The sequence below is a fragment of the Salmo salar genome, chromosome 06 (assembly GCF_965601325.2).
Source record: "Salmo salar chromosome 06, fSalSal1, whole genome shotgun sequence".
NCBI lineage: Eukaryota > Metazoa > Chordata > Actinopteri > Salmoniformes > Salmonidae > Salmo > Salmo salar.
The window spans coordinates 84,995,001-85,018,777 of NC_138296.1; the positions used below are offsets into that span (position 1 = coordinate 84,995,001).

General features: G+C 43.1%; 1 protein-coding gene across 2 annotated transcripts in view; it reads left to right on the plus strand.

Moving 5' to 3' along the window:
• LOC106608173 (homeobox protein Meis2) overlaps window positions 1-18,949 on the plus strand; it is a 27,025-nt gene extending 8,076 nt beyond the window's left edge. Inside the window, exons 7-13 of one of the 2 annotated variants that reach the window (XM_014205958.3) lie at window positions 4,681-4,795; window positions 11,199-11,338; window positions 14,200-14,276; window positions 15,821-15,879; window positions 16,451-16,540; window positions 16,710-16,810; window positions 17,049-17,863. In XM_014205958.3, coding sequence (XP_014061433.1) covers window positions 4,681-4,795; window positions 11,199-11,338; window positions 14,200-14,276; window positions 15,821-15,879; window positions 16,451-16,540; window positions 16,710-16,768 — 540 coding nt within the window. In that variant the 3' untranslated portion in view covers window positions 16,769-16,810; window positions 17,049-17,863. The other variant, XM_014205957.3, reaches the window with a different exon arrangement.
• Window positions 18,950-23,777: the final 4,828 nt, after the last annotated feature.

Here is a 23,777-nt window from a genome sequence, read left to right on the forward strand (position 1 = left end):
ATGATGATGATGATGAGGATGATGACGAAGATGATGGTGGTGGTGGTGGTGATGATGGTGGTGGTGGTGGTGATGATGATGGTGGTGATGATGATGGTGGTGGTGATTATGATGGTGGTGATGATGATGATGATTATTGGGTCTGCATGGTGAAGAGTACAGCTAGATGTGTCCTGTTGGGTCTCCCTCCCCTCTAAGAGGGCTATGAGGACTAGTGTTTGATTTTACACTTGAATGCTAAACCAATTGGATTACTATTGTCGGTAAAGAGGAGGGTCTTTGTCAATCCATGGGCCTATAGGGTGCCCCCTACACGGGCTCTTTCTCCTCCCACATGTCAATTCTGATATCATGGTTCCTTTAATAACCCTACAGTACTGGAGCAATGGCATGAACTTTGTGTTGGGGAGAGTCCTCATATTTGATTGCTGTCCTTTACACTAAGTAGGTTTATCCGAAGTAAACTACTCATGACTATCAGAAAAAAATTGTGTTTACTGTCCACATCTAATTTCATTGTATTCACATTGTTAGATGATTTTGCATTTTCTTAATTCAGTGGTTGTAGACACAAACACACTTTGTATGTATGTGCGTGTTGTGAACATTGTTCAAGGTTCACTTATCTGACAGGACATTCTGCTGCTGGCTGTCCCGTGATCCAGTTCACCTTTTGTCCAATGCATTATGTATGGGCTGAACTTCTCTGGGTGTTAGGCCACATGCAGAACAGTGTATGTGAATGTATTCCTAATATAATAATAATGTATGCCATTTAGCAGACACTTTTATCCAAGGAGGCTTACAGTCACGCTTCATACATTTTACGTACCGTTGGACCCGGGAATCAAACCCACAATCCTGGTGTTGCAAGCGTTCTATGCTCTACCATCTGAGCCATACAGGGCCACATGGCTTTCAGCATAATGTATGGGCTGTAGTCCTCTGGGTGTTAGGCACAGGCGGCTGGTGGCACCTTAATTGGGGAGGGCGGGCTCATAGTAATTGAAGGAACCAAATTAATGGAATGGTATCAAACACATCAAACACGTGGTTTCTATGTTAATACCACTCCATTCTCTCCATTCCGGCTATTATTATGAGCCGTCCTCCTCTCACCAGCCTCCTGTGGTGTAACGACACATGCAATGCACACGCAGAACGGTGTATGTGAATGCCAACCACTCTGTATCTTGGGCCTAGTCCATGTTTGAGAAGAACAACAGCTGTTTGTGTAGCTGTGTTGATTAGTGGTTGTGAAGGCAACTTTAGCGTCCATTTCCAGTCTTTCTCATTTGCGTTATTTCAGAAACAATTATCTGAATACTAAAAGCAACTTGTGAGACTAAAAGCAACTATCTCAAGGTCATCAGATTGTTAAATAGCCATCACTAGCACATTAGAGGCTGCTGCCTAGATACATAGACTTGAAATCACTGGCCACTTGCATAAATGGAACACTAGTCACTTTAATAATGTTTACATGTTTTGTTTACATATGTTTACATATGTTTACATATGTAAATACTGTATTCTATTCTATTCTACTGTATCTTAGTCTATGCCACTCTGACAATGCTTGTCCATATACACTACAGGTTAAAAGTTTTAGAACATCTACTCATTCAACGGTTTTTCTTTATTCTTTACTATTTTCAACATTGTAGAATAATAGTGAAGACATCAAAACTATGAAATAACACATATGGAATCATGTAGTAAACAAAAAAGTGTTAACCAAATCAAAATATATTTTATATTTGAGATTCTTCAATAGCCTTGATAACAGCTTTGCACACTCTTGGCATTCTCTCAACCAGCTTCACCTGAAATGCTTTCCCAACAGTCTTGAAGGAGTTCCCACATATGCTGAGCACTTGTTGGCTGCTTTCCCTTCACTCTGCGGTCTGACTCACGCCGAATCATCTCAATTTGGTTGAGGTCGGGGGATTGTGGAGGTCAGGTCATCTGATGCTGCACTCCATCACTCTCCTTCTTGGTCAAATAGCTCTTACTCAGCCTGGAGGTGTGTTGGGTCATTGTCCTGTTGAAAAACAAATGATAGTCCCGCTAAGCGCAAACCAGATGGGATGGTGTATCGCTGCAGAATTCTGTGTTAGCTATGCTGGTTAAGTGTGCCTTGAATTCTAAATAAATCACAAACAGTGTCACCAGCAAAACACCCCCACACCATAACACCTCCTCCTCTATGCTTTATGGTGGGAAACCAAAAATCTCAAATTTGGACTCCAGACCAAAGGAAAAATTTAAACCAATCTAATGTCCATTGCTCTGGTTTCTTGGCCCAAGCAAGTCTCTTCTAATTAATGATGTCCTTTAGTAGTGGTTTCATTGCGGTAATTCAATCATGAAGGCATGATTCACACGATCTCCTCTGAACAGTTGATGTTGAGATGGGTCTGTTACTTGAACTCTGTGAAGCATTTATTTGGGATGCAATTTCTGAGGCTGGTAACTCTAATGAACTTATCCTCTGCAGCAGAGGTAACTCTGGGTCTTCCTTTTCTGTAGCGGTCCTCATGAGAGCTAGTTTCGTCATAGCGCTTGATGGTTTTTGCGACTGCATTTGAAGAAATGTTCATTGTTCTTGAAATGTTCCGTATTGACTGACCTTCGTGTCTTAAAGTAATGATGTACTGTCATTTCTCTTTGCTTATTTGAGCTGTTCTTGCCATAATATGGGCTTGATCTTTTACCAAATAGAGCTATCTTCTGTATACCACCCCTACCTTGTCACAACACAACTGATTGGCTCAAATGCATTAAGAAGGAAAGAAATTGCACAAATTAACTTTTAAGAAGTCACTCCTGTTAATTGAAATGCATTCCAGGTGACTACCTCATGAAGCTGGTTGAGAGAATGCCAATAGCTTGCAAAGCTGTCATCAAGGCAAAAGGTGCCTATTTTAAGAATCTCAATATATAAAATATATTTAGATTTGTTGAACACTTTTTTGGTTACTACATGATTCCATGTGTTATTTCATAGTTTTGATGTCTTCACTATTATTCTACAATGTAGAAAATAGTAAAAATAAAGAAAAACCCTTGAATGAGTAGGTGTTCTAAAACTTTTGACCCGTAGTGTATATATATTCTTAATTCCATTCCTTTACTTTAGATTTGTGCGTATTGTGTGTATTGTTGTGAAATTGTTCGATATTACTTGTTAGATATTACGGCACTGTTGGAGCTAGAAACACAAGCATTTCGCTACACCTGCAAGAACATCTGATAAATGCTTGTATGTAACCAATAAAATGTGATTTGATTTGATTTGCTGTACGTGTGAGAAGTTCATGACAAATCTTCAGGAGTTTAGAACTCTGTTCTCTCTGCCAGTTCTAGGCAGCTAAACCTCACAATGAGTACAGTATGTTGGTTCTCTTCAGGACACACCAACTCTGCCTCTCTTTTGGAAATGTTTGAGTGAGTCCACAACCCAGCCTATATCCAAGAGAGAGCAGCTCAATATTCGTGTTTATATCACAAACTTACAGAGTAAGAAGACTCATCTGAGTTTAGGGATGACAAATGTGTGATTGAAGATCAGTTGAAATCAGTTATGATGTCATAATTTATTATCTATTTGTATTATCTTAACTTCTCTACCTTTATGGATCTAAGTTTGTACGATACATTTTAAAGAAGGATAGACCACACTGTATCTGTAATTAATGTAATCTTAACAGCTGGGGTGTGAGTGAGTAAAGAACCCCCTTCATTAGCTTGATAAACGTGGAAACACATGGCACTTTGAATGGGACGCCACACAAACAGCTTTCTAATTACTGTGTGTTGGGTTGGAAAAGGGGGCCTGCTCGTCGAGCTCGATGAGAGGCCTCATTCACACTGCGCTGCCATTGTTGCTGTGATTATTCTTGTCGTTGGCTGAGCTCTTCATCTGAGCGCCATCCGGCGAACAGCTGACGCCAAGAGGCTGAAGAGGTTGCTCTGCTGTTTGGCCCTCAGCTTTAGACTGTCTAAGTACCCTGGTCCCTGTGCATATATGGCCCAATAAATAGGTGTTCGGAGAGACCACTGGGCTTCAGAATCAGTCAAGACACCGGAGGATAGAGGAAAGGAAGAAGTGTTGCTGGAGCTCTGGTGCTGATTGCTTTGGCTCTACAGTATTAGCTAGTGTAGCTGAATATCAGCTTTAACGTTTAATTTTTTATTTTATTTTGCCGCCGTCTCAGTCTCAGGGAAAATGGTAATTTACATTGTTGGATTATTGGATTATGGATTTTATGGACATGTTCTATTTTCTTATTGACGACATGGTCATATTGTGCGCTGTGGTAAATTGGCTGGGTTTGTGTGTGTTTGAGTGCGTATGTTTGTGTGTGTGTGTGTGCGTGTATGTGTGTGTGTTAGGGAGTTACATTGATGTTCAGCGATGGCATACTGTATCTACTGTTCTCTAATGTGATCTCTCTCTTTCCCTCTCTCTCTCTCTCTCTCTCTCTCTCTCTCTCGCACTCTCGCTCTCTCTCTCTCTCTCTCCCTCTCCCTCTCCCTCTCCCTCTCCCTCTCTCGTTCTCGCTCTCTCTTGTTCTCGCTCTCCCTCTCTCTCGCTCTCTCTCTCGTTCTCTCCCTCCTCTGCTGTTGTGTGGTCGGGACGGGGGATATGTTGATGACATTCTCTGTGGACCCCAGAACCCGGCGTCCTGGAGAGACCTGGATGACGCCCACTCCACGCCATCCGTGGGTACCCCGGGGCCCTCCAGCGGGGGCCACGTCTCCCAGAGTGGGGACAACAGCAGCGAACTCGGTACGAGAACCACAGCTTCTCTTTAGACTCAATACCATATCAAAGGTTAACCTCAGTGCTGACCTCATACAAAGGCAATGGTCTTTTCTCTACTTGTGGGCTTTAGATGAAACTTAGTCTCTCCAGAGATCATAATGATAAGCAGCTATTGTTTCTCCATCCTTATCATTCAGATAATGTTGAGATAAGAGGTTGTTGTTGAATCATCAGTTAGTTTGTTGGGTTTTGATGGTGAGGGATCACTTATCCAGGTCAGGTGATAAAGTTCAAAAGTTTAATCTGATATGATGAGGGTAATTATTGCCAATTACTTGTTTTGCATGACTGTGTCCAGTATTGCTGTATAATAGCCTACTTGGCTTTCTGTCTGTGTGCCGGCTGTTCATTTGGCCTGTGATGAGCTCATTGGAGGCTATAAGGGTTTTATGACTTGTTTTTGTTTTTCTCTCCTATGGCCACAGTAAAAATAGAATAGACTTTAAAGCAACTTACCACCCTCTGCCCATCAGGCATCAATAGCCAGGGCACTGAGCTAAACAATGGCAGGATGTTTTGCAAGACAAGAGCAATTCAGAGGATGAAAGGACAGTCAGAAACAAAGATTAAGTTTATTCCTCCTGATTTTACCTCAGTTTCTTCCGTTATCCTAACTATCTGAAAAACATGTTCAACGAATTTCACTTAGCCTAGTATCCATGTCATGTTTAATGTCATTGTATGCCCTAACACAGTAACACTGACTATGTGAATTGTATTGTCAGCAAAGAGAGGGGAAAAGGATGGTGTGAATGGCTTTTTCCTTGGCTCCTCTGGAGATGTTTATTTTTTTTAACAAAAGCGGGGGGGGGGGGGGGGGGACCCAAAATCCATGTCTCCCTGCCCTTTTGACCTGGGTAGAGAATGCATAGAGGCTGGGGAAGCACAATAACCCCTGCCGTGGAGCTGGGAAGGACAGAGCCACTTTATGTATGGAGGAACAAAGGGGAGAAATAGCCCCAGAATGATCAGAGTCCCAGTTATAGTCACTGGTAGCAGGATCTGATGCTTCCCTGCCTACCTGCTGCTCCTCATAATCCTCCTGGGGACTCTGCTATTTTTTCATCCCTTGTTTTCATCCCTTGTTTTCATCCCTTGTTTCCATCCCTTTTCTCATTCAAGGGGATGAGGCAAGCAAACACTTTTAACATAGGAAGGGACCTGGGGGCCAAAGCGGGGCCTTTACGTCAGCAGCGCAGGCCTGGCTAGGAGATTACTGATGCTCTTCAAAGTACCTACTATGAGGGAGCTCCTATTGTCCGAATGGACATTAGTCATGGTTGTGTGGTTCAATGATAAAAGCCTTAAAAGGGTGAACCTACAGTCTTATCTAATGGAGGAGAATTGTGGTTAGTATGGTTGGTATCAACCACAGGTAGTTGATATGTGGTTGGTTGATTGGTGGTGTAGTTATGGCTTAGTGACTATGTTAGCCATGTGGCTAACCGCTAACCCATTGGCTTATGCAGTCTTTGGTTGTTTTCTTGTAAGCTGTGTGATATGCAGAAGGGAATGTCTTTGATTCCACCTCCCCCGGAGTGACTCTCAGATAGATGGGGCACAGGGACAGTTCTAAAAGGGATGAGCTATCCTAGGAATGTTTTTTGGGGGCGGGGCTTGGAATGTCCGTCATAAAAAAAGAAAAGGAAACCAAGGGGAACTAGCTGCTGTGAAGCCGCTGTACACTAGCGTTTACAAAGAGGGGAATGCAGAGCGGGAAGAAACAGGATGCAGTCAGTGCATCTTTTTGTCTCCTCCGGATACCCCCGAAAATGGAATCCAGAACTGCTGGTGGTGACATACCAATGACACTGCAGGCTAATGTCCCCATATAACCTGTGACAAGATGCTCTCACAAATAACTTTGGAGAGAGGCACAAGAACTAGAAGTGTTCATCTTAATCCAGCCCTTACCAATCACCACTCCAAATCAATAGGATAAAGGCCTCTGGGAGGAACGATTCTAGATCTATTCATCAACATCAATATAGGATTCCCAGTGTCTTGGAAAGCTTCCAGACAACAACTCCCATTTAGCAGTGTCCATCATGGGTAATAACAGGAGGGGCTGAGAAGTGTCATTGGTGATGGATCAGGTCCAGGTGAGCTCATTAGGCAGGCTGCATTGAGTTCCCATCACTGATGCAGGCCGGAATACAGCAATCACTTCTGTTAGCTAATAGCCAACCCTGCACTTTATCTGATATGGACATGTCATCATGTGGATTCTCTTGCCTCATTTAGTTTTCCCAGTTTATACCTAATTGTAGGAGCACTGGTCTCTGATGTTGTTGATGAGAGAGAGGAAGAGAAAGGGAGAGAGAGAAGGAGAGACAGAGAAAGGATGAGAGAGGGAGAGAGAGAAGGAGAGACAGAGAAAGGATGAGAGAGGGAGAGAGAGAAGGAGAGACAGAGAAAGGATGAGAGAGGGAGAGAGAGAAGGAGAGACAGAGAAAGGATGAGAGAGGGAGAGAGAGAAGGAGAGACAGAGAGAGGAAGATACAGGGAGAGAGAAGGAGAGACTGAGAGAGGATGAGAGAGGGAGAGAGAGAAGGAGAGACAGAGAGAGGAAGATAGAGGGAGAGAGAAGGAGAGACTGAGAGAGGAAGAGAGAGGGAGAGAGAGAAGGAGAGACAGAGAGAGGAAGATAGAGGGAGAGAGAGGGGCTTAGAGTAGGGTGTTGGGGGTTGGAAGCCAGCCAAGGATGCCTCTCTTCTTCATATCTTAGGGTGCTGTTTTCCCTAAAGCGCCCGAGGCAGTACTCCAGCCTTCCCCACGGCAGCAGCCCCCCGTGTCACGAGTGCAGACACTGGGGCAGGCATGCAGGGGGGAGGGAGGAAGGGAGCGGGGCAGGCAAGCAGGGAGGGAGCGGGGTAGGCAGGCAGGGAGGGAGCGGGATAGGCAGGCAGGCAGGCGAGGGGGCTAGGCCACGGGAGGAGCGTTCCACGGGTACGATTTTGAGAGTAGTGCACTGTCACACTGCTTAGATTGGCTGAGTTGCCAGGGAACAGTCAGAAGCGATTAGCGTAGCAGAGGATCTGCCCTGCGGCCTTCCCTCTCTGGAGCAGGAAAAAAAAGAGGGCTGGGGGGAGAGGAGGAGGGCTGGGGGGAGAGGAGGGGGGCTGGGGGGGAGAGGAGGAGGGGGGCTGGGAGGAGAGGAGGGGGGCAGGGGGGGGTTGACTCTCCTTAGATATAATTAGGCCGTGCTGGTGACTTCCTATTTTTCATTCTTTCCCTCATTCTCTCTTCCATTGTTTTCAGTTATTTGGTACAGAAACAGATACATAACTAATTTAAAATGACCAACATGGATTTTTGTCATTTTGATCACCCGCACCAGCCCAAATGTTTAGTCATTGATAGGTATCGTTTTTTATTGATTATTTCACCACTCAAGGCATTTCTGAACAAAATGTCTCTCCTAGCCTGTGAGACAGGATATTAACTGTCCTCTCTGAAACAACAGATCTCTTCAACACCATCCTCCAAGACCTTTCTTCCCACAACAAACCTCCTCATTTGTGTCAGTCATAAGACCAAAAGCTTAGAAAAGAAACCTGTTATAAAAGCTTGTTATAACATCTATGAACAGAGAGGATGAGGAATAGAGGACACACAAAGTAAAGCATCACATAAGCAAAGGAGACAGTGGCCAAACAACCTGCCCTGTCCTTGACTTGGACTACACCATCCGTCAGAACACCTCCATCCCCAACCCACCCCTCCCCTCCCCTCCCACCCCACTCAGTCCAAGTCATCCTTTTTAATGGCAATATTCATTAGCTGAAATATTTATGCATGATTATGGGTGCATATATAGAAGCCCCTTTGATTGATGCATCCCCAAAAACAAAAAGACATGCCAGGGCAAATCTTATGAAAAGTAGGGTTCCAGTCCCGCCTCCGGGGAGGAGTCTCTCAGATGCATTATTCACATGCCCTCCAGGCAGGCTTTCAAGGCATCTCTGCCCCGAGGGCAAGAAAAACAACCACCACTGTTAAAAGTAAATCATCTCGGCTGATGCACAATTAATGGCGGAGAGGGAGAAGGAAAGAGACAGAGAGAGAGAGAAAGAGAGGGAGAGAGAGTGCACAGAAGGTTCTGTGATGAAGAGCAATGGGGAGCGAGGGCAGGGGCGGAAGCCGCAGAAATCTCAGTTTAAAAGGGAGCCTTCTAGCCTTGATCCGTGAGAAGGTTCCCATTGAAACAATAATGCCAGTAGGAGAGAGAGGCTGTGTGTGTTGTGTGTGTGTGTGTGTGTTGTGTGTGTGTGTGTGTGTGTGTGTGTGTGTGTGTGTGTGTGTGTGTGTGTGTGTGTGTGTGTGTGTGTTGTATGGCTGTGTGTGTTGTGTGGCTGTGTGTGTGTGTGTGTGTGTGTGTGTGTGTGTGTGTGTGTGTGTGTGTGTGTGTGTGTGTGTGTGTGTGTGTGTGTGTGTGTGTGTGTGTGTGTGTGTGTGTGTGTGTGTGTGTGTTGTATGGCTGTGTGTGTTGTGTGGCTGTGTGTGTGTGTGTGTGTGTGTGTGTGTGTGTGTGTGTGTGTGTGTGTGTGTGTGTGTGTGTGTGTGTGTGTGTGTGTGTGTGTGCGTCGCAGTGTGAGTCAGACAATCCAACACAGACAGACTGGAGGGGGGTGTGAAGGTGGAAGGGGTAGGGGAAGGCTAGGTCACTGAACACATGGGGGGCTTGAGGGGGAATGACCACAACCCCCCCAGCCCCATAACACCCCCCTCCATCCACCCAAACATCCTTAGCACACATAGACAAAAGGAGCGCCCTGCTTTCAACTTCACAGGTGAGGGGGTTTGTTATGTTATTGTGATGTCATACCTTAACTATGAGGTCACAATTGTTATTTTGTTATTGTGATATTTTTCCCTTTTTTTTCTTTCTTTTTTTTCTTTTTTTTACAACTAAACCATTTGTCTTTATCAAATTGTGGAATATCTATACTGGGCAAAAAAATAAACGCAATATGTAAAGTGTTGGTCCCATGTTTCATGAGCTGAAATAAAAGATCCCAGAAAATTTCCATAGGTACAATATTTTTATTTTTCACAAATGTTGTGCATAAATTTATTTACATCCAACTTAGTGAGCATTTTGCCCTGCCAAGAGAATCCACCCACCTGACAGGTGTGGCATATCAAGAAGCTGATTAAACAGCATGATCATTACACAGGTGCACCTTGTGCTGCAGACAATAAAAGTCCACTCATATGCAGTTTTGTCACACAACACAATGTCACACATGTCTCAAGTTTTGAGGGAACGTGCAATTGGCATGCTGACTACTGGAATGTCCACCAGAGCTGTTGCCAGAGAATTTAATGTTTTTTTACCATAAGCCGCCTCCAACATCATTTTAGAGAATTTGGCAATACGTCCAACCACAGACCATGTGTAAGCACGCCAGCCCAGGACCTCCACATCCGGCTTCTTCTCTTGTCTGAGATCAGCCACCAGGACAGCTGATGAAACTGAGGAGTATTTCTGTCTGCAATAAAGCCCTTTTGTGGGGAAAAATGTATTCTGATTGGCTGGGCCTGGCTCCCCAGTGGGTAAATAAAAATGCTGCTGCCTGCGCATTGTGTCTGGCCACGGATCTAACAGTCAGTACTTCATGTCAAGCCTACAGCCTGGCTCTAACAGTCAGTACTTCATGTCAAGCCTACAGCCTGGCTCTAACAGTCATTACTTCATGTCAAGCCTGCAGCCTGGTTCTAACAGTCAGTACTTCATGTCAAGCCTACAGCCTGGCTCTAACAGTCAGTACTTCATGTCAAGCCTACAGCCTGGCTCTAACAGTCAGTACTTCATGTCAAGCCTACAGCCTGGCTCTAACAGTCAGTACTTCATGTCAAGCCTACAGCCTGGCTCTAACAGTCAGTACTTCATGTCAAGCCTACAGCCTGGCTCTAACAGTCAGTACTTCATGTCAAGCCTACAGCCTGGCTCTAACAGTCAGTACTTCATGTCAAGCCTACAGCCTGGCTCTAACAGTCAGTACTTCATGTCAAGCCTACAGCCTGGCTCTAACAGTCAGTACTTCATGTCAAACATGCAGCCTGGCTATAACAGTCAGTACTTCATGTCAAACGTGCTGCTCAGATTGAATTAACAGCTCATCATTTTTTATTGAGCTCTGTCATTACAGTATATGCCCCTCTACATTATCCAGAACTGTAGCAGAATGTGGATGAGGTCGTGCAAATGTGGAAGATGTGGAATCTTCTGTTGCTATGCTGTTGATTTGCCCTAGACCTCTGCTACTCTTTCAGTGTGCGTTTCTGGCGAATGGAGGTGATGTGTCTAAGTTAAAGACTTCTCCTAACATATCCCTTGTGGCTACTTTTTCTCCTGTTTTAGGAGATGGCCTCGACAACAGTCTGGCGTCGCCGGGCACAGGAGACGAGGATGACCTGGACAAGAAGAGACAGAAGAAGAGAGGTATCTTCCCCAAAGTGGCCACCAATATAATGCGAGCGTGGCTCTTCCAGCACCTCACGGTAAGACAGCAGGCCCGACCTGGCCCTAGCTCCAGCCCTAACCAGACTCCCCTACTGGGGTGGTTCTGTTACCCCAATCACATCTTGCTCTGCCCAAAGTACACCCTCTTGTGCAACTGGTCATGACTATCATGCATTTAACCATGAGGCCCATGTTTTGTAGACATCTTCTGAATCTTCCCACGTTCCCCATGTGGGTAGGCCAAGTACTCCTGGGGGTAATAGTAATACAAGTTACTGCATTCAACACTCAGTCATGTCACAACACAGGGGCATTGGTCTGTGACATTGTAGTGCTTTGCCGAATGATTTTCCCTGTGATTTTAAATTTGTAAAAAAACAGTAATTGGGGGTCAAGGGAACAGTGGGCTGTATAAAAGACAAGTAGTGTATGTTTTCTAACTGCAGACTCTCCATTATACAACACTTGTTAGGAATGATGCCACTATACTGAGCGTCTGAACTTCGTTTTACAAAAACAGAATAGACTACTTTCCCAGAATGCAACTCCTCTGTTCAGGCTCAGAAGGACTATTTGACATTCCAACGACTTCCAACCAATCCCCTGTGAGGAGAGTTTCACCTTTTATCTCCAGACCCAATAGACAGCGCCGCAGTCTCTGACTCCTCCTCCTTCTCCTCTGGTTTTCTACTTTTCATCTCTCCACTCGTAGATGTTTTCAAAGCTCCTTATTTGTTTTCTGGGTGAAAATCTGTCACACATCTCCTGTACAGGATGTAAGAACCTTTAGATTGGGCAGACAAAAAAGAAGAAGGAAAGGAAGGCTAATTGAATCATCCCCTCTCTGTTCCCTGTCTCTTTTCAGCCTCACTGGTTAAGCACAAGTGTTTGTCATGGAAGGATGTGGCTCGTATACATGGTGTAAGGGGGAGTTTGGCCCCTCTATGTCCTCTGCATGGTCCCATTGCAACACCCAGGCGATCAGCCATTCATCGGGCCACAGAGGGTGAAGGAGACGGATTATGTTTTGTCCCGACTTTACCGTTGAGGCTGGGGTCGGAGAAGGGGAGAGAGGGTCTTTCTCTAGATAGTCTTAGCCTTCAGCTGTTGTGCTCCTGTTCTGAGGAGGAGCTCTAAAGATCCTCCTCTACAAAGGTACAGAGAAAGCAGCAATGGAAGATTTAGATTCATTCTAGGATTCATTATTGGCCAACTAGCATGGTCATACAGTAACTGTTGGTTTTAGACCTCCACTTACATGCTGATTGAAACAGATCTTTGTGAAGCTCTTTTTTTAACGCTAATGTATTGAATTAGTTACAATAAACATACATTGCATTTCGCAAAACACAGCTATAAAAGGGTGCTCTTGATCAACCATGAGGCCCTATCGGAGCTCAAAGGAATTTCTTGTTCAACCATGAGGCCCTGTTGGAGCTCAGAGGAATAAGTCTTGTTCCACCATGATGCCCTGTTGGAGCTCAGAGGAATAAGTCTTGTTCCACCATGAGGCCCTGTTGGAGCTCAGAGGAATAAGTCTTGTTCCACCATGATGCCCTGTTGGAGCTCAGAGGAATACGTCTTGTTCCACCATGAGGCCCTGTTGGAGCTCAGAGGAATAAGTCTTGTTTAACCACAGCTCAATGACAGGTGACCTGAGTAAAGTAACATAGCTGATAAGGGTTAGACATTGGAGAGAGGCCCCAATGTGACAACACTCTGTGGATTGGACTGGAGACATTAGCAGAGGGTTTTATTTAGGAAGACAGAGATATTCTGCTGGGTTGAGGGAGGAGCACTGAGCCATCCGTCACTAGACTGTCAGACACCAAGCTGGGAGGTCACCATGACGATCACTTGTGGCAACAATGGCTTTTGTCACCACCATTGCGGTTTATGTGTGTGTGTGTGTGTGTGTGTGTGTGTGTGTGGTGTGTGTGTGTGTGTGTGTGTGTGTGTGTGTGTGTGTGTGTGTGTGTGTGTGTGTGTGTGTGTGTGTGTGTGTGTGTGAGAGAGAGTGTTTGTGTTTGTGTGTGTGTGTGTGCGTGCGTGCGTGTGTGCGTGCGTGTGTGTGTGACTTTGTGTGCGACTATGTGTGTGTGTGTGTGTGTGTGTGTGTGTGTGTGTGTGTGTGTGTGTGTGTGTGTGTGTGTGTGTGTGTGAGAGAGAGAGAGTGTGTGCGTGCGTGTGTGACTTTGTGTGCGACTATGTGTGTGTGTGACTGAAAGACCTGTTTAAAAATGAAGTTGTTTCGAGCTCATTCCTCACCCGGTTACCATAGGAGGTGGCTGCAGCCCTGACAGCGCCCACCACCCTGTACCCTGTGAATGGGTAAACTCTGTCTGCAATCTGCCGCCCTTCTCCCTCTGTCACACCGCCAGCAGAGAGGCAGGGGACAGGGAGACAGGGGGACAGGGGCCAGGCCCTATTCAGGCCTTAACAAAGGTCTCCATTGTGTTCCTTTGTATTGCATTTGATCATTTGTCAAATCATGTCAAATAATGTCAAACAATGCCACACGCTTTGAGCCCAAAGTGTTCGGGGGCCAATCAGTGGTCAGTCTTGGTTGTTCACTTGTGCTTATGCTAACGAGAGAGATTGACTTGTGTGTATATTAGCCAAGGGTCACTGTGGATGTGAGTCTATCACTGGGCGTGATTACATTTCCTGAGTTTGACTTTCCCTTATGTTGTGAATGGAAAGCCCCTGGTCGTATGTGAGGTGTGTTTCTGTCTAACCCTAACCCTAACCTTAACCCTAACCCTAACCCTAACCCTAACCCCTAATCGTATGTGACGTGTGTTTCTGTCTAGACATGATCGTTTGTAAATCAATGCAAGCTGGGTGTTTTTTTTTTTTTACTGAAGATGTAGTTTTTTCTGTCCTCTGTGTACCACAGCACCCCTACCCTTCAGAGGAACAGAAGAAGCAGCTAGCACAGGACACAGGCCTCACCATCCTGCAAGTGAACAACTGGTGAGTAGCTAACCCTAACCCTAACACTAACCCTAAAGCTAACACTAACCCTAACACTAACCCTAAAGCTAACACTAACCCTAACGCTAACCCTAACCCTAACACTAACCCTAACGCTAACCCTTAAGCTAACGCTAACCCTAACCCTAACGCTAACCCTAACACTAACCCTTAAGCTAACGCTAACCCTAACGCTAACCCTAACACTAACCCTAAAGCTAACGCTAACCCTAACGCTAACCCTAATCCTAACGCTAACCCTAAACCTAACCCTTGTGCTTCATTCTCTCCTTTATTCCTTTCCTTCTTTCCTTCGTACCTCCTCCCAGGACTGGCTCATAGGCTCCTATCTAAATCTATGCTACAGCCATGTTTTTGGCGAAGCCTGCACATTCTATGTTCAGCTCTTTGGAAAGGGAACTAAAATGGGCGTGTTAAACATACTCAATCTATCTTCACTGTTTGGGAAACATTAACAGGGAGATGTACACCCACTCTCGTCCCCTTACAATCCCTCAGCCTCATTTTACATGTATGACATGATGGATTAAAGCATATTTAAGGCCCGGCAACCTGGCCCCTTTGTAGATGGCTTATCCCATTTTGGGAAGGGGGGCGGTGTCCAATGTAATGATCACAGAGGAAAGAGGAACAGATCCAGGGGGGTTTGGTTTCGAGATTACAGTTCTGGTGTGTTATCTAAAAGGTATCACTTTACTTTGAGTTTACACGGGGTCAGGTTTGGAATAAATGATTTGACTTTGGCTTCTCGCGATTAATCCTCCCCCATCCCAGAATCCATATTGGGTTGTCAACACACCTAATTACATAGACGTGCACCTCTAATCCCGAGGAGTTAAGAATTCTATTAGTTTTATTAATGGATCTACTTCAATACACTTATCAAAGCAGGCGAATGCTTAGCTTACCTATCTGTCCGGTCCTGCTGGGTCCTGTTGGGTCCTGTTGGATACAGTGATACGTCTCTGACCGAAATTGGCCAAACGTTTAGCCTTATTACAGCCTGAGGCTGAAGGGGCTAAACCCAAATCAATAGATCTGGTAAGCTATGTGGCTGTCTCCTAATACCCCAGATCATGTCAATAAGAATAAGAGCGATTATTAACCTAATCCCTGAAGACACGAGACATTGGAATACTAGTAAAACTGGAGCAGGAAATTGTCATATTCTGTTTGATTGCTGAATGCTTTGATTATCTTAAAGAACTCCACCCAAAAACTGTATATTTAAAAAAATGTCATTACTCCATTATTGATATAGTCCCAAAATGTTTTGCGTGTCAACAATGAAGTTTTCAAGATATGTAACTTTCTAAATACAGAAATCTGGCCCATATGATGCATCGTATGAAGGACAGATGGACTAATGAAACAAAGACAAATAGATAGTTTTTGGGGTGGAGTTTTCCTTTAAGCAGACCAGGAAGATGAATGCAAAGGAGATCTAAAGCCAAGGAGAAGCTTCATGTACTGTATATTCCATGTTGGTTTGAATTCTCTCTCCCTTCTCTCCTCCTCTCCAGGTTCATCAACGCCAGGAGGAGAATAGTACAGCCTATGATTGACCAGTCTAACAGATCAGGTAAAGCACAATTTCAATTGGTTCAAATTAATAACATACAATGGCTTTGTTTCTCAGTCATTTTATAGTCATTTTTAATTGTACTATACTGTATGATTTTGTAATGTAGATGAGGATGTTTTGAACGCCACTTGTATTCTTATGCTTTATCTCTTCTGTCTTTTGGCTTCGACACATACTGACCAATAGAAATATAATTGTAATCTAGTATTATAGCTCTATACTGACCCAGTAGAAATAGAATTACAATCTAGTATTATATCTCTATACTGACCAATAGAAATATAATTATAATCTAGTATTGTAGCTCTATACTGACCTGTAGAAATATAATTATAATCTAGTAGTATAGCTCTATACTGACCCGTAGAAATAGAATTACAATCTAGTATTATAACTCTATACTTACCCGTACAAATAGAATTACAATCCAGTATTATATCTCTATACTGACCAATAGAAATAGAATTACAGTCTAGTATTATATCTCTATACGGACCAATATAATTATAATTATAATCTAGTAGTATACAGTATACTGACCCATGTCTTGTTAATGTTACATCCACAGTGGGCCAGGGGACGGCATACAGCCCTGACGGGCAACCAATGGGAGGCTTTGTACTCGACGGACAGCAACACCTGGGGATTCGGCCTGGCGGTAAATAAGCAACCTTTATTCTCATCCTGTTATCTGTCCCTTTCTACCAATGTAGCCTAAAATCTGTTTCTGTTCTGTTTGTCTATTCATGGGTTATTATTGTATATTGTCATATGAACCTGTGATTGCACCATGTAATTAGTTCCCCTCTCTGTCACTCATTCTGCAGGACCAATGGGTGGAATGGGAATGAATATGGGGATGGATGGTCAGTGGCACTACATGTAAACCCTGTCCAACCGAGGCAAGCCTGAAGAAGAAGATGGAGAAGTAAGCACAGCCTCATTCTCACTCCCCTGTTACATTTTTCACCCACAAGCCCCCCTCCTCCATTGTTCCTCTATTCCTCTCCATCACTCCATCTCTCTCTCTCTCTCTCTCTCTCTCTCTACATTGCTCACCCTCTCTCCCTCATCTGCTCCCCTTCTCACCCCCTCCTCCATTGTTCCTCTATCTCTCTCCATTCCTTTTTATCAATTTTTCTTTCCATCCTCCTCTCCTTCTCCAGGGCTCAATCTGATTAAGAATGTGGGGTTCTGGACTCCCTCGGTCCCCCTCCAGCTCTCTGGGCCCTGCTGACAGTTCACAAATCAAGACGTATTGCCTGCCGGAGGCACTGGAGCTCACCAGATTTTATTTAACACCCACACTCCACTGCTCAATGAGCCACGCTATAATGACACTTACCTTGATTAATTGAGCTCTTTATATGTAAATAGAGAGCCCCGCGTTCGCCTCAATCTTCACTGGGTGCCAGTTCCGCCAACACAGCCCCTTTTCCCTTCCCGACATTTCCCTGATTTTGCTAATCAAGTCCAAAGAGCATGAGGGTGATAGCAGCGAGGGTGCAGCGCCAACATTTAGAATACAGTCCACATAGAGATATCTTATTCACTCAAGCTGAATAATAATATAATTTTGAGACTATTTCATCCAATCATTTCTCATTGAATGATCATTGACCGGTTACTGTAATGGTGTAATACAGGAGGCTGTTCTCCTCCCTTCATTTAATCTGTGGCAAGACCGTATGCTGATTGTGACGGCTGTACATTTACCCAGGGTTCCATGTGGGGTTGTTTTGCAGTAAAATGCACTTATCCCATGCATAATGGAATCAGAGCCATAACGTTTGTCAATTAAAAGATCCCTTAAGAATTACACCACTGAACCAGCAATGTCCAAATGTATGTACCAGCTGTAAGACCTATGTCTGGCTCAGTCATGTATAGCATTGTCTTTACCTTATAAGATTTTGGTTCTGTATTTGACGTGTGTTAGGGTATGTTTGTATAAGAGACTGACCCAGGCTCCTTCTTTGTGTTACAGGCCTCCATGGTTTGCTCAGGGAAAATCCTGCCGCTTGGTCCAATGAGCGCGTGACTCCGCCCCAGTCACACCTGTACCTGTCATCTGACTACGCCCACCTCACCTCCCCACTGGAACATAGAGGACCACATCTGCACAAACGCCGCCCACATTGACCTTTAATAACCCCACGCCTAGAGGAAGACGAGGGAAGACTAATAAACAACAACAGAAACAACAACATTTGCAGACAACAACAATCTTCCAAAACAAAAAAAGACTTCTGAATGAACAACGGAAGCTAAAACGACCTCAACAACATTTTGACACATTTTTTGTTTTCTTTTTTAAATTATTTATTTATTTTTCTACAATGGTGAACCATGGGGACAAGAACTTTTTAGTCTTTGCCCGAGATATATTGACACAGCCCGCACACACACACACACACACACACACACACACACACACACACACACACACACACTAACACACATTCCCTCTCTCTCACACACACACACACTCAAACAAATACACACACTTCATCTTATGAACACACCATTTGAACCACTGTGGAATATCTAAAAAGATGATAAAGAGTTTTAATAACTGTTGTGGTGTATAGACTTGTGCTTTTTCATTTGACTGTTTTAACCATGTTTGCGCTTTGTGATCATTAGTTTATGGAGTGAGAGTTTATCACTAATCCCACCCCTATGTGCTGTGGAACAGAGAGAAAGAGAGAGATTGCCTTAGAGTCTGCAGCCTGGAGCTTGTCTCCGATACTGCAGATGGCAACTCCATCCAGCTCCCAACAAAAAAACAAGCCCTCTTTTTATTTGTATTCTGAATGTGGCCCAGTTGCTTTTATTGCCCATGCACTGAATGAATTTCATATATTTGTATTATTCTGTTTTGATTTGGATTGTTCTGTGTTGTCCTGAAATCAGACTAAAGAGCTGATGGAGTGACGTCATACTGGTAAGGTGGATCTTGGACCGACTTCCATTTAGATCATGTTACAATAGTTTTATAGCACACAGGAAGAAGAGAAGGGTTTCTGCACTAAAGACCAAAATAAAAACACATTTTAAAACTTGACCTCAGAGTCTTTTTTCGGCACATATTCAATTTCTCCTGTGAAAGAAAGAACCTTTTGAGGAGAGAAAGAAAAGTTAGAGCTTGAGTTGATACTATAATATGATCCTGTGACCTAATTCAGTTGGATAACACCTGAAGTGAATGCATTTTTTTGGTTTGCTGTTTGGGCGACATTTGCATATTAGCTACCTCGTGACATTTATTAAATATTGCATGTCTTTGTAAATATTTTTTTTCTTCGTATTAACAAACAACAATTCGTATTCACACACGAGGTCACGTTACAGTTTTGGTCGATATAGAACGATATAAGACGACCATTTCTTATTGATTGAGGCTGGCAGGAATGATGGATGACCTACCGGGCTTCGAAACATATGAGATAGGCTACTGTGAATCCCAAAGCCACACTCTGTCGTTTTTATCAAGACACTATTTTAAAAAAAACAATAGGCATATGCCACAAAAATAACCGTGGAAGCAACGAGAATTTCATATATTTTCTAATAAATTGGTATGATGTCACTCCTCCGGCAAAAAGCAAAACATTAATTTGAAGCTGGGTCTTGTAGCCTAAAACAAAACGTGGATTGAGAAACATTCGTTCGTATATGGATTTATTATGAGACTCGTTGATATTGCCTTATTTTTCAAGGATATATTCGTTTGACTAGTTTGCTGTCTGTATGCAGGGTGTGAGGTGGACTGAGAAAAAATGCTGTGGGCTGCTTGGATCATTTATCAATGTCAGCCAGTGTGCGGATTTGGTGTGCTACTGTATTGATGAGGAGAATTACATAAGCAAGAGAGCAGAGACTCATGGGCCAATGGTAAATGTGCTATTATGAGTTAGGCATACACGTTAGGCCTATTCATTTTTATTCATATATATGTTTTATATTTTATCTTTAAATTATTATTATTATTATTATTATTATTATTATTATTATTGTTATTGTGTTATTTGAACGGCATCTAATTATTTCTGTAGTTTTTTATATTTCTCTTATTATAGGTATAATCTGTAATAATCATGCCTTTTGAAACGGTTGCTATTTTTAGATTTAGCCTATATTTTTATCTCTCACCGAATAGAAATTCCTCCACATCAGTGAATATTTTAGATAACTAATCAATGATACCATTGGTTTTCTAAGATTAAATGTAGGATTGCATTTAAGAGCTTTGTGCGTTTTAAAATCAAATTCATTTCAATATTGTAGCTCTGATAACTGCATGCGAAATAAAAAAAATTGTAGTATTTTCGTTTTTCGTTTAATCCATGATACGGAAATGTATTTATTTGTTAGGCTATTTAATTCGTAATCTTACAGCTGTAAATTAACTTCATATAGGCCTAATTAAATTATAAAAAATAAAACAAGTTCAACCATTGCCTTCTTTATAGTCGTGTTATTTAAATTCGTATAAACCAAACCTGCTTCTCCAACAACAAAAAGTTTGGACGGTTGAATATTCCAAGACATTAATTATTTAAATTAGAGATGATCATGAGTTCAAAACCACATCAGAAAAATAGAGAAATATAAATTTAGAGTCGGCATCCAAGCTAAACCCATTGTGATACATCCTCTGCATAGGTCTAGATACCCCATGCATTTTCCACATGTACTGTACATAAAAACAAAGAGCAGACTAAAACGCATGCAGCCTTCGCCGATGTAGATAAATGCGTTTTGAAGGGTGCCGGAAACAAGCGCCTATCCACATGAAATATGGGTCATTCCTCCCGCAGAAAGCAGCATCACGTGGGAGAGAACTCTTATTTTCAGAACACATCCATTCTCTGGCGCATGGAATACTGCCAACTCTTCTGTTCTGCTAAATGGAAGGTACCTGCGCCTCTACAACCGAAATAAGTAAATAATGAATGGATTCTAATAGGCCAAATGTCCAGTTAATTTATACCATATAGATACATTGACAAAGATTAACGAAAAGATAGATGCATGATAAAATCTGGAAAACAGTCACTCAGAAAATGAACACCAAGTTTATCTGTTCACTGTGTTTTCTCCAACAAGTTTGCACGTGCAGAACAACATTGAACAGTGAACAGTAGGTGCACGCTCTGTTCAACATGTTCTGCACGCTATAGCCATGCTCTTATGGCTACAGCGACTGTGCCCTCTGAAATGGCTCTAAATGTTTTTATTCCAAATCACCAAATGTCATTTCTAATCTGAGGATCTCGCTCCCTCTATTACCCTTTTTGCCCAACACACACGTCCCCCTCTCTCTCTCCTCAGTCAATGAATGGAGGGATGGTTGGAAGGTGATGCGGGTGGTTTTACTTCACAAAATCGTAGCCTACTCACCCAACTCCTCTGTTCAGTCATGTCTTCATCCTGTCAAGGCAGCAGGCCAGGCACACATGTCCCAGATCCAGACTGACATCACCCAGAACAGGCTGGGGAGGTCTCTAGGCTCAGGCCCTATACTGGTAGTCATACAGCCTGGAAGACGCTGGCGGGAAATGTGGTATTATCCACAGGGGGTCGACACGTTTACTGCGGTGACATGTAAGCTATAGAAAACAGTGCAGGGTTAGGGGTTATAAAAAAAAACAGGTTTGTGACCAAAAAAAGATGATGGTTCTGTTTTTCTCTTCTAAGTTGAAGACGCTGTCATCCACCTAAAATACCCTAAAAATAGGTCCCATGTTCATGGCAGGATATTTCAATAGATGACAGTATTTATTAATGGTTTATTGATTGATGTATTGATTTGAGCAGTAATGACAACATTCACCTGCTAATCATACTCGGCTAACACCAGTAGTAAACCTTTTGTTAGATGCATATAATTACTCCTCACCCCCTGGATCATTTCACCAACCCGCTGATCCCAGTTAAGGCAACCTGAGTAATAGCTACAGACCCCTGAATCAGCCTTGTCATACACAATCTCATATGTGTATATCTCCTCTCTCGGAATCTCTGAAGCATTTCTTTGAGACTCCTTGCAACATGGATAGATGTTCATCCCCCGGTTCAATTCCCTGTCTGGGAACGATTGGTGTTTAAATTTGGGATATTTGGGACAAGGAAAATCAGGTGGGGCAGCAGGAGGCCTCTCATCTGTTTTATAGCAATACATGCCAGAGGTCAGGGGTCAAAGTTGAGAGAGGGGCCAGCAAGGCAGAAATAGGACGGTCGGGCTTGGATTTTTATAGGATGGTGAATGGGGATGTTTGATGTGTCAGCTCTTCTAAACATTCTCTCTGGTATCGACCTTGATGTGTCATGGCGCTAAGCAGGGAGATACTATTATATCATTCTGTAGTGAATGGTGACCTCATATCTCCAATGAAACACTTTCCCTTCAGAGGAAAGACAGCTTGTAACACTACTGTAATCTCTCAACAGCCATTTTATTTGAGAGAATGGTACTACAGGGACTAAATAGTGATCACCATGGTTACTTGAATGTCCTGTTAATTTCGCTATTCAGTATATGCTAAGTTTTCCACTGGATTGGGAAAAAGGACAGGAGTGCATAATATTGGTATTTTATTAATGTCACATTTTCTGATGAGAACACATTGATTTGCTACCTAACAACAGTCTCTGTTGTTATAAGTGTTTATGTTTATATTGCATTTAGAGTATATGTCTGTTGACATCAGCATCCTTTCCATTTTAAGATGATATTCTAGAATTCCTTTCATCCTGTCCAGCCTCTCCCTCAAGCCCTGTCTTTCTGCGTCTGGGATCTTTGGACATGAGAGTCTTCACTCAGATTAGGGTAAGAGAGAGGAGAAGTCGCACAGGCACGCTGGACAGTGATCTAGCAACACTGGACGCTGCTTTGACAATCAAAGTGACAGATGTCGTCCCAGTTATTCACCTGACAACTTAGTTTCCACTGTTGTCCAGTCTCTGTGACAGGCTCTCACACTGTAGCCGGCATATCGGAACCCTACTTCATTCAGACACATTTACTACCTATTTAATTGTCCTCAGCAGCTCATGATTAGCCTATAAAACTACAATATCTAGTCCTAAATCTTTACTATCGTTTTCGTTTCGAATTAACTTCAGGTACTATCAGGTCAATGTATGTAATTCAATTATAAGCTTTTAAATGTTTTGCGTCTCTGTTGATAATAAAAGTAAACCCATAGTCTGCCCTTTCTGGGGTAATGTTTAACTTCAGTGGTAACACTTGTGATAGTATCAGTGGAGGCTGCTGAGGGGAGGACGGCTCATAATAATGGCTGGAACGGAGTCAATGGAATGGCATGGAACACATGGTTGTCAAGTGTTTGATTCCCTTCCATTCACTCCATTCCAGCCATTAATATGAGCCGTCCTCCCCTCAGCAGCCTCCACTGGATAGTATATAATGTTCATGTAACAGAAAATAAAATACATTGGCAGGCTAATAACTGTCTCTAAAAGGTTGAACATATGTTTAAATGAGCAACCAACGTGTAACGTAATTAATCGCACATGCGGAACAGTCTGAATAGGGGAAAGCATTGACAAATGAGATATTGTATGTCAGCGCAAATTAATGAGAAATTAAAGGTCAGAGGTCACAATGGGACCTCAAAACACACACATGATTTTGATTAGCCGGCCCCTCTGTTTGGCTACAACTGTCACAAGCAGTCAAGTCATTGGGCAACCACTGAGAGGCAGAGAGCTACAGAAGTGAGATTTGTTTAGGCATATTGTCTAAGGCACCATGACGAAAAGACAAATGAATACTACAGGGAAGGACTGTTGTTTTAAAAAGCACATTTAGATTTTCAGACGTTAGGTCACTATAGGGTTTTACTGACCTGGTGAACATGATTCAT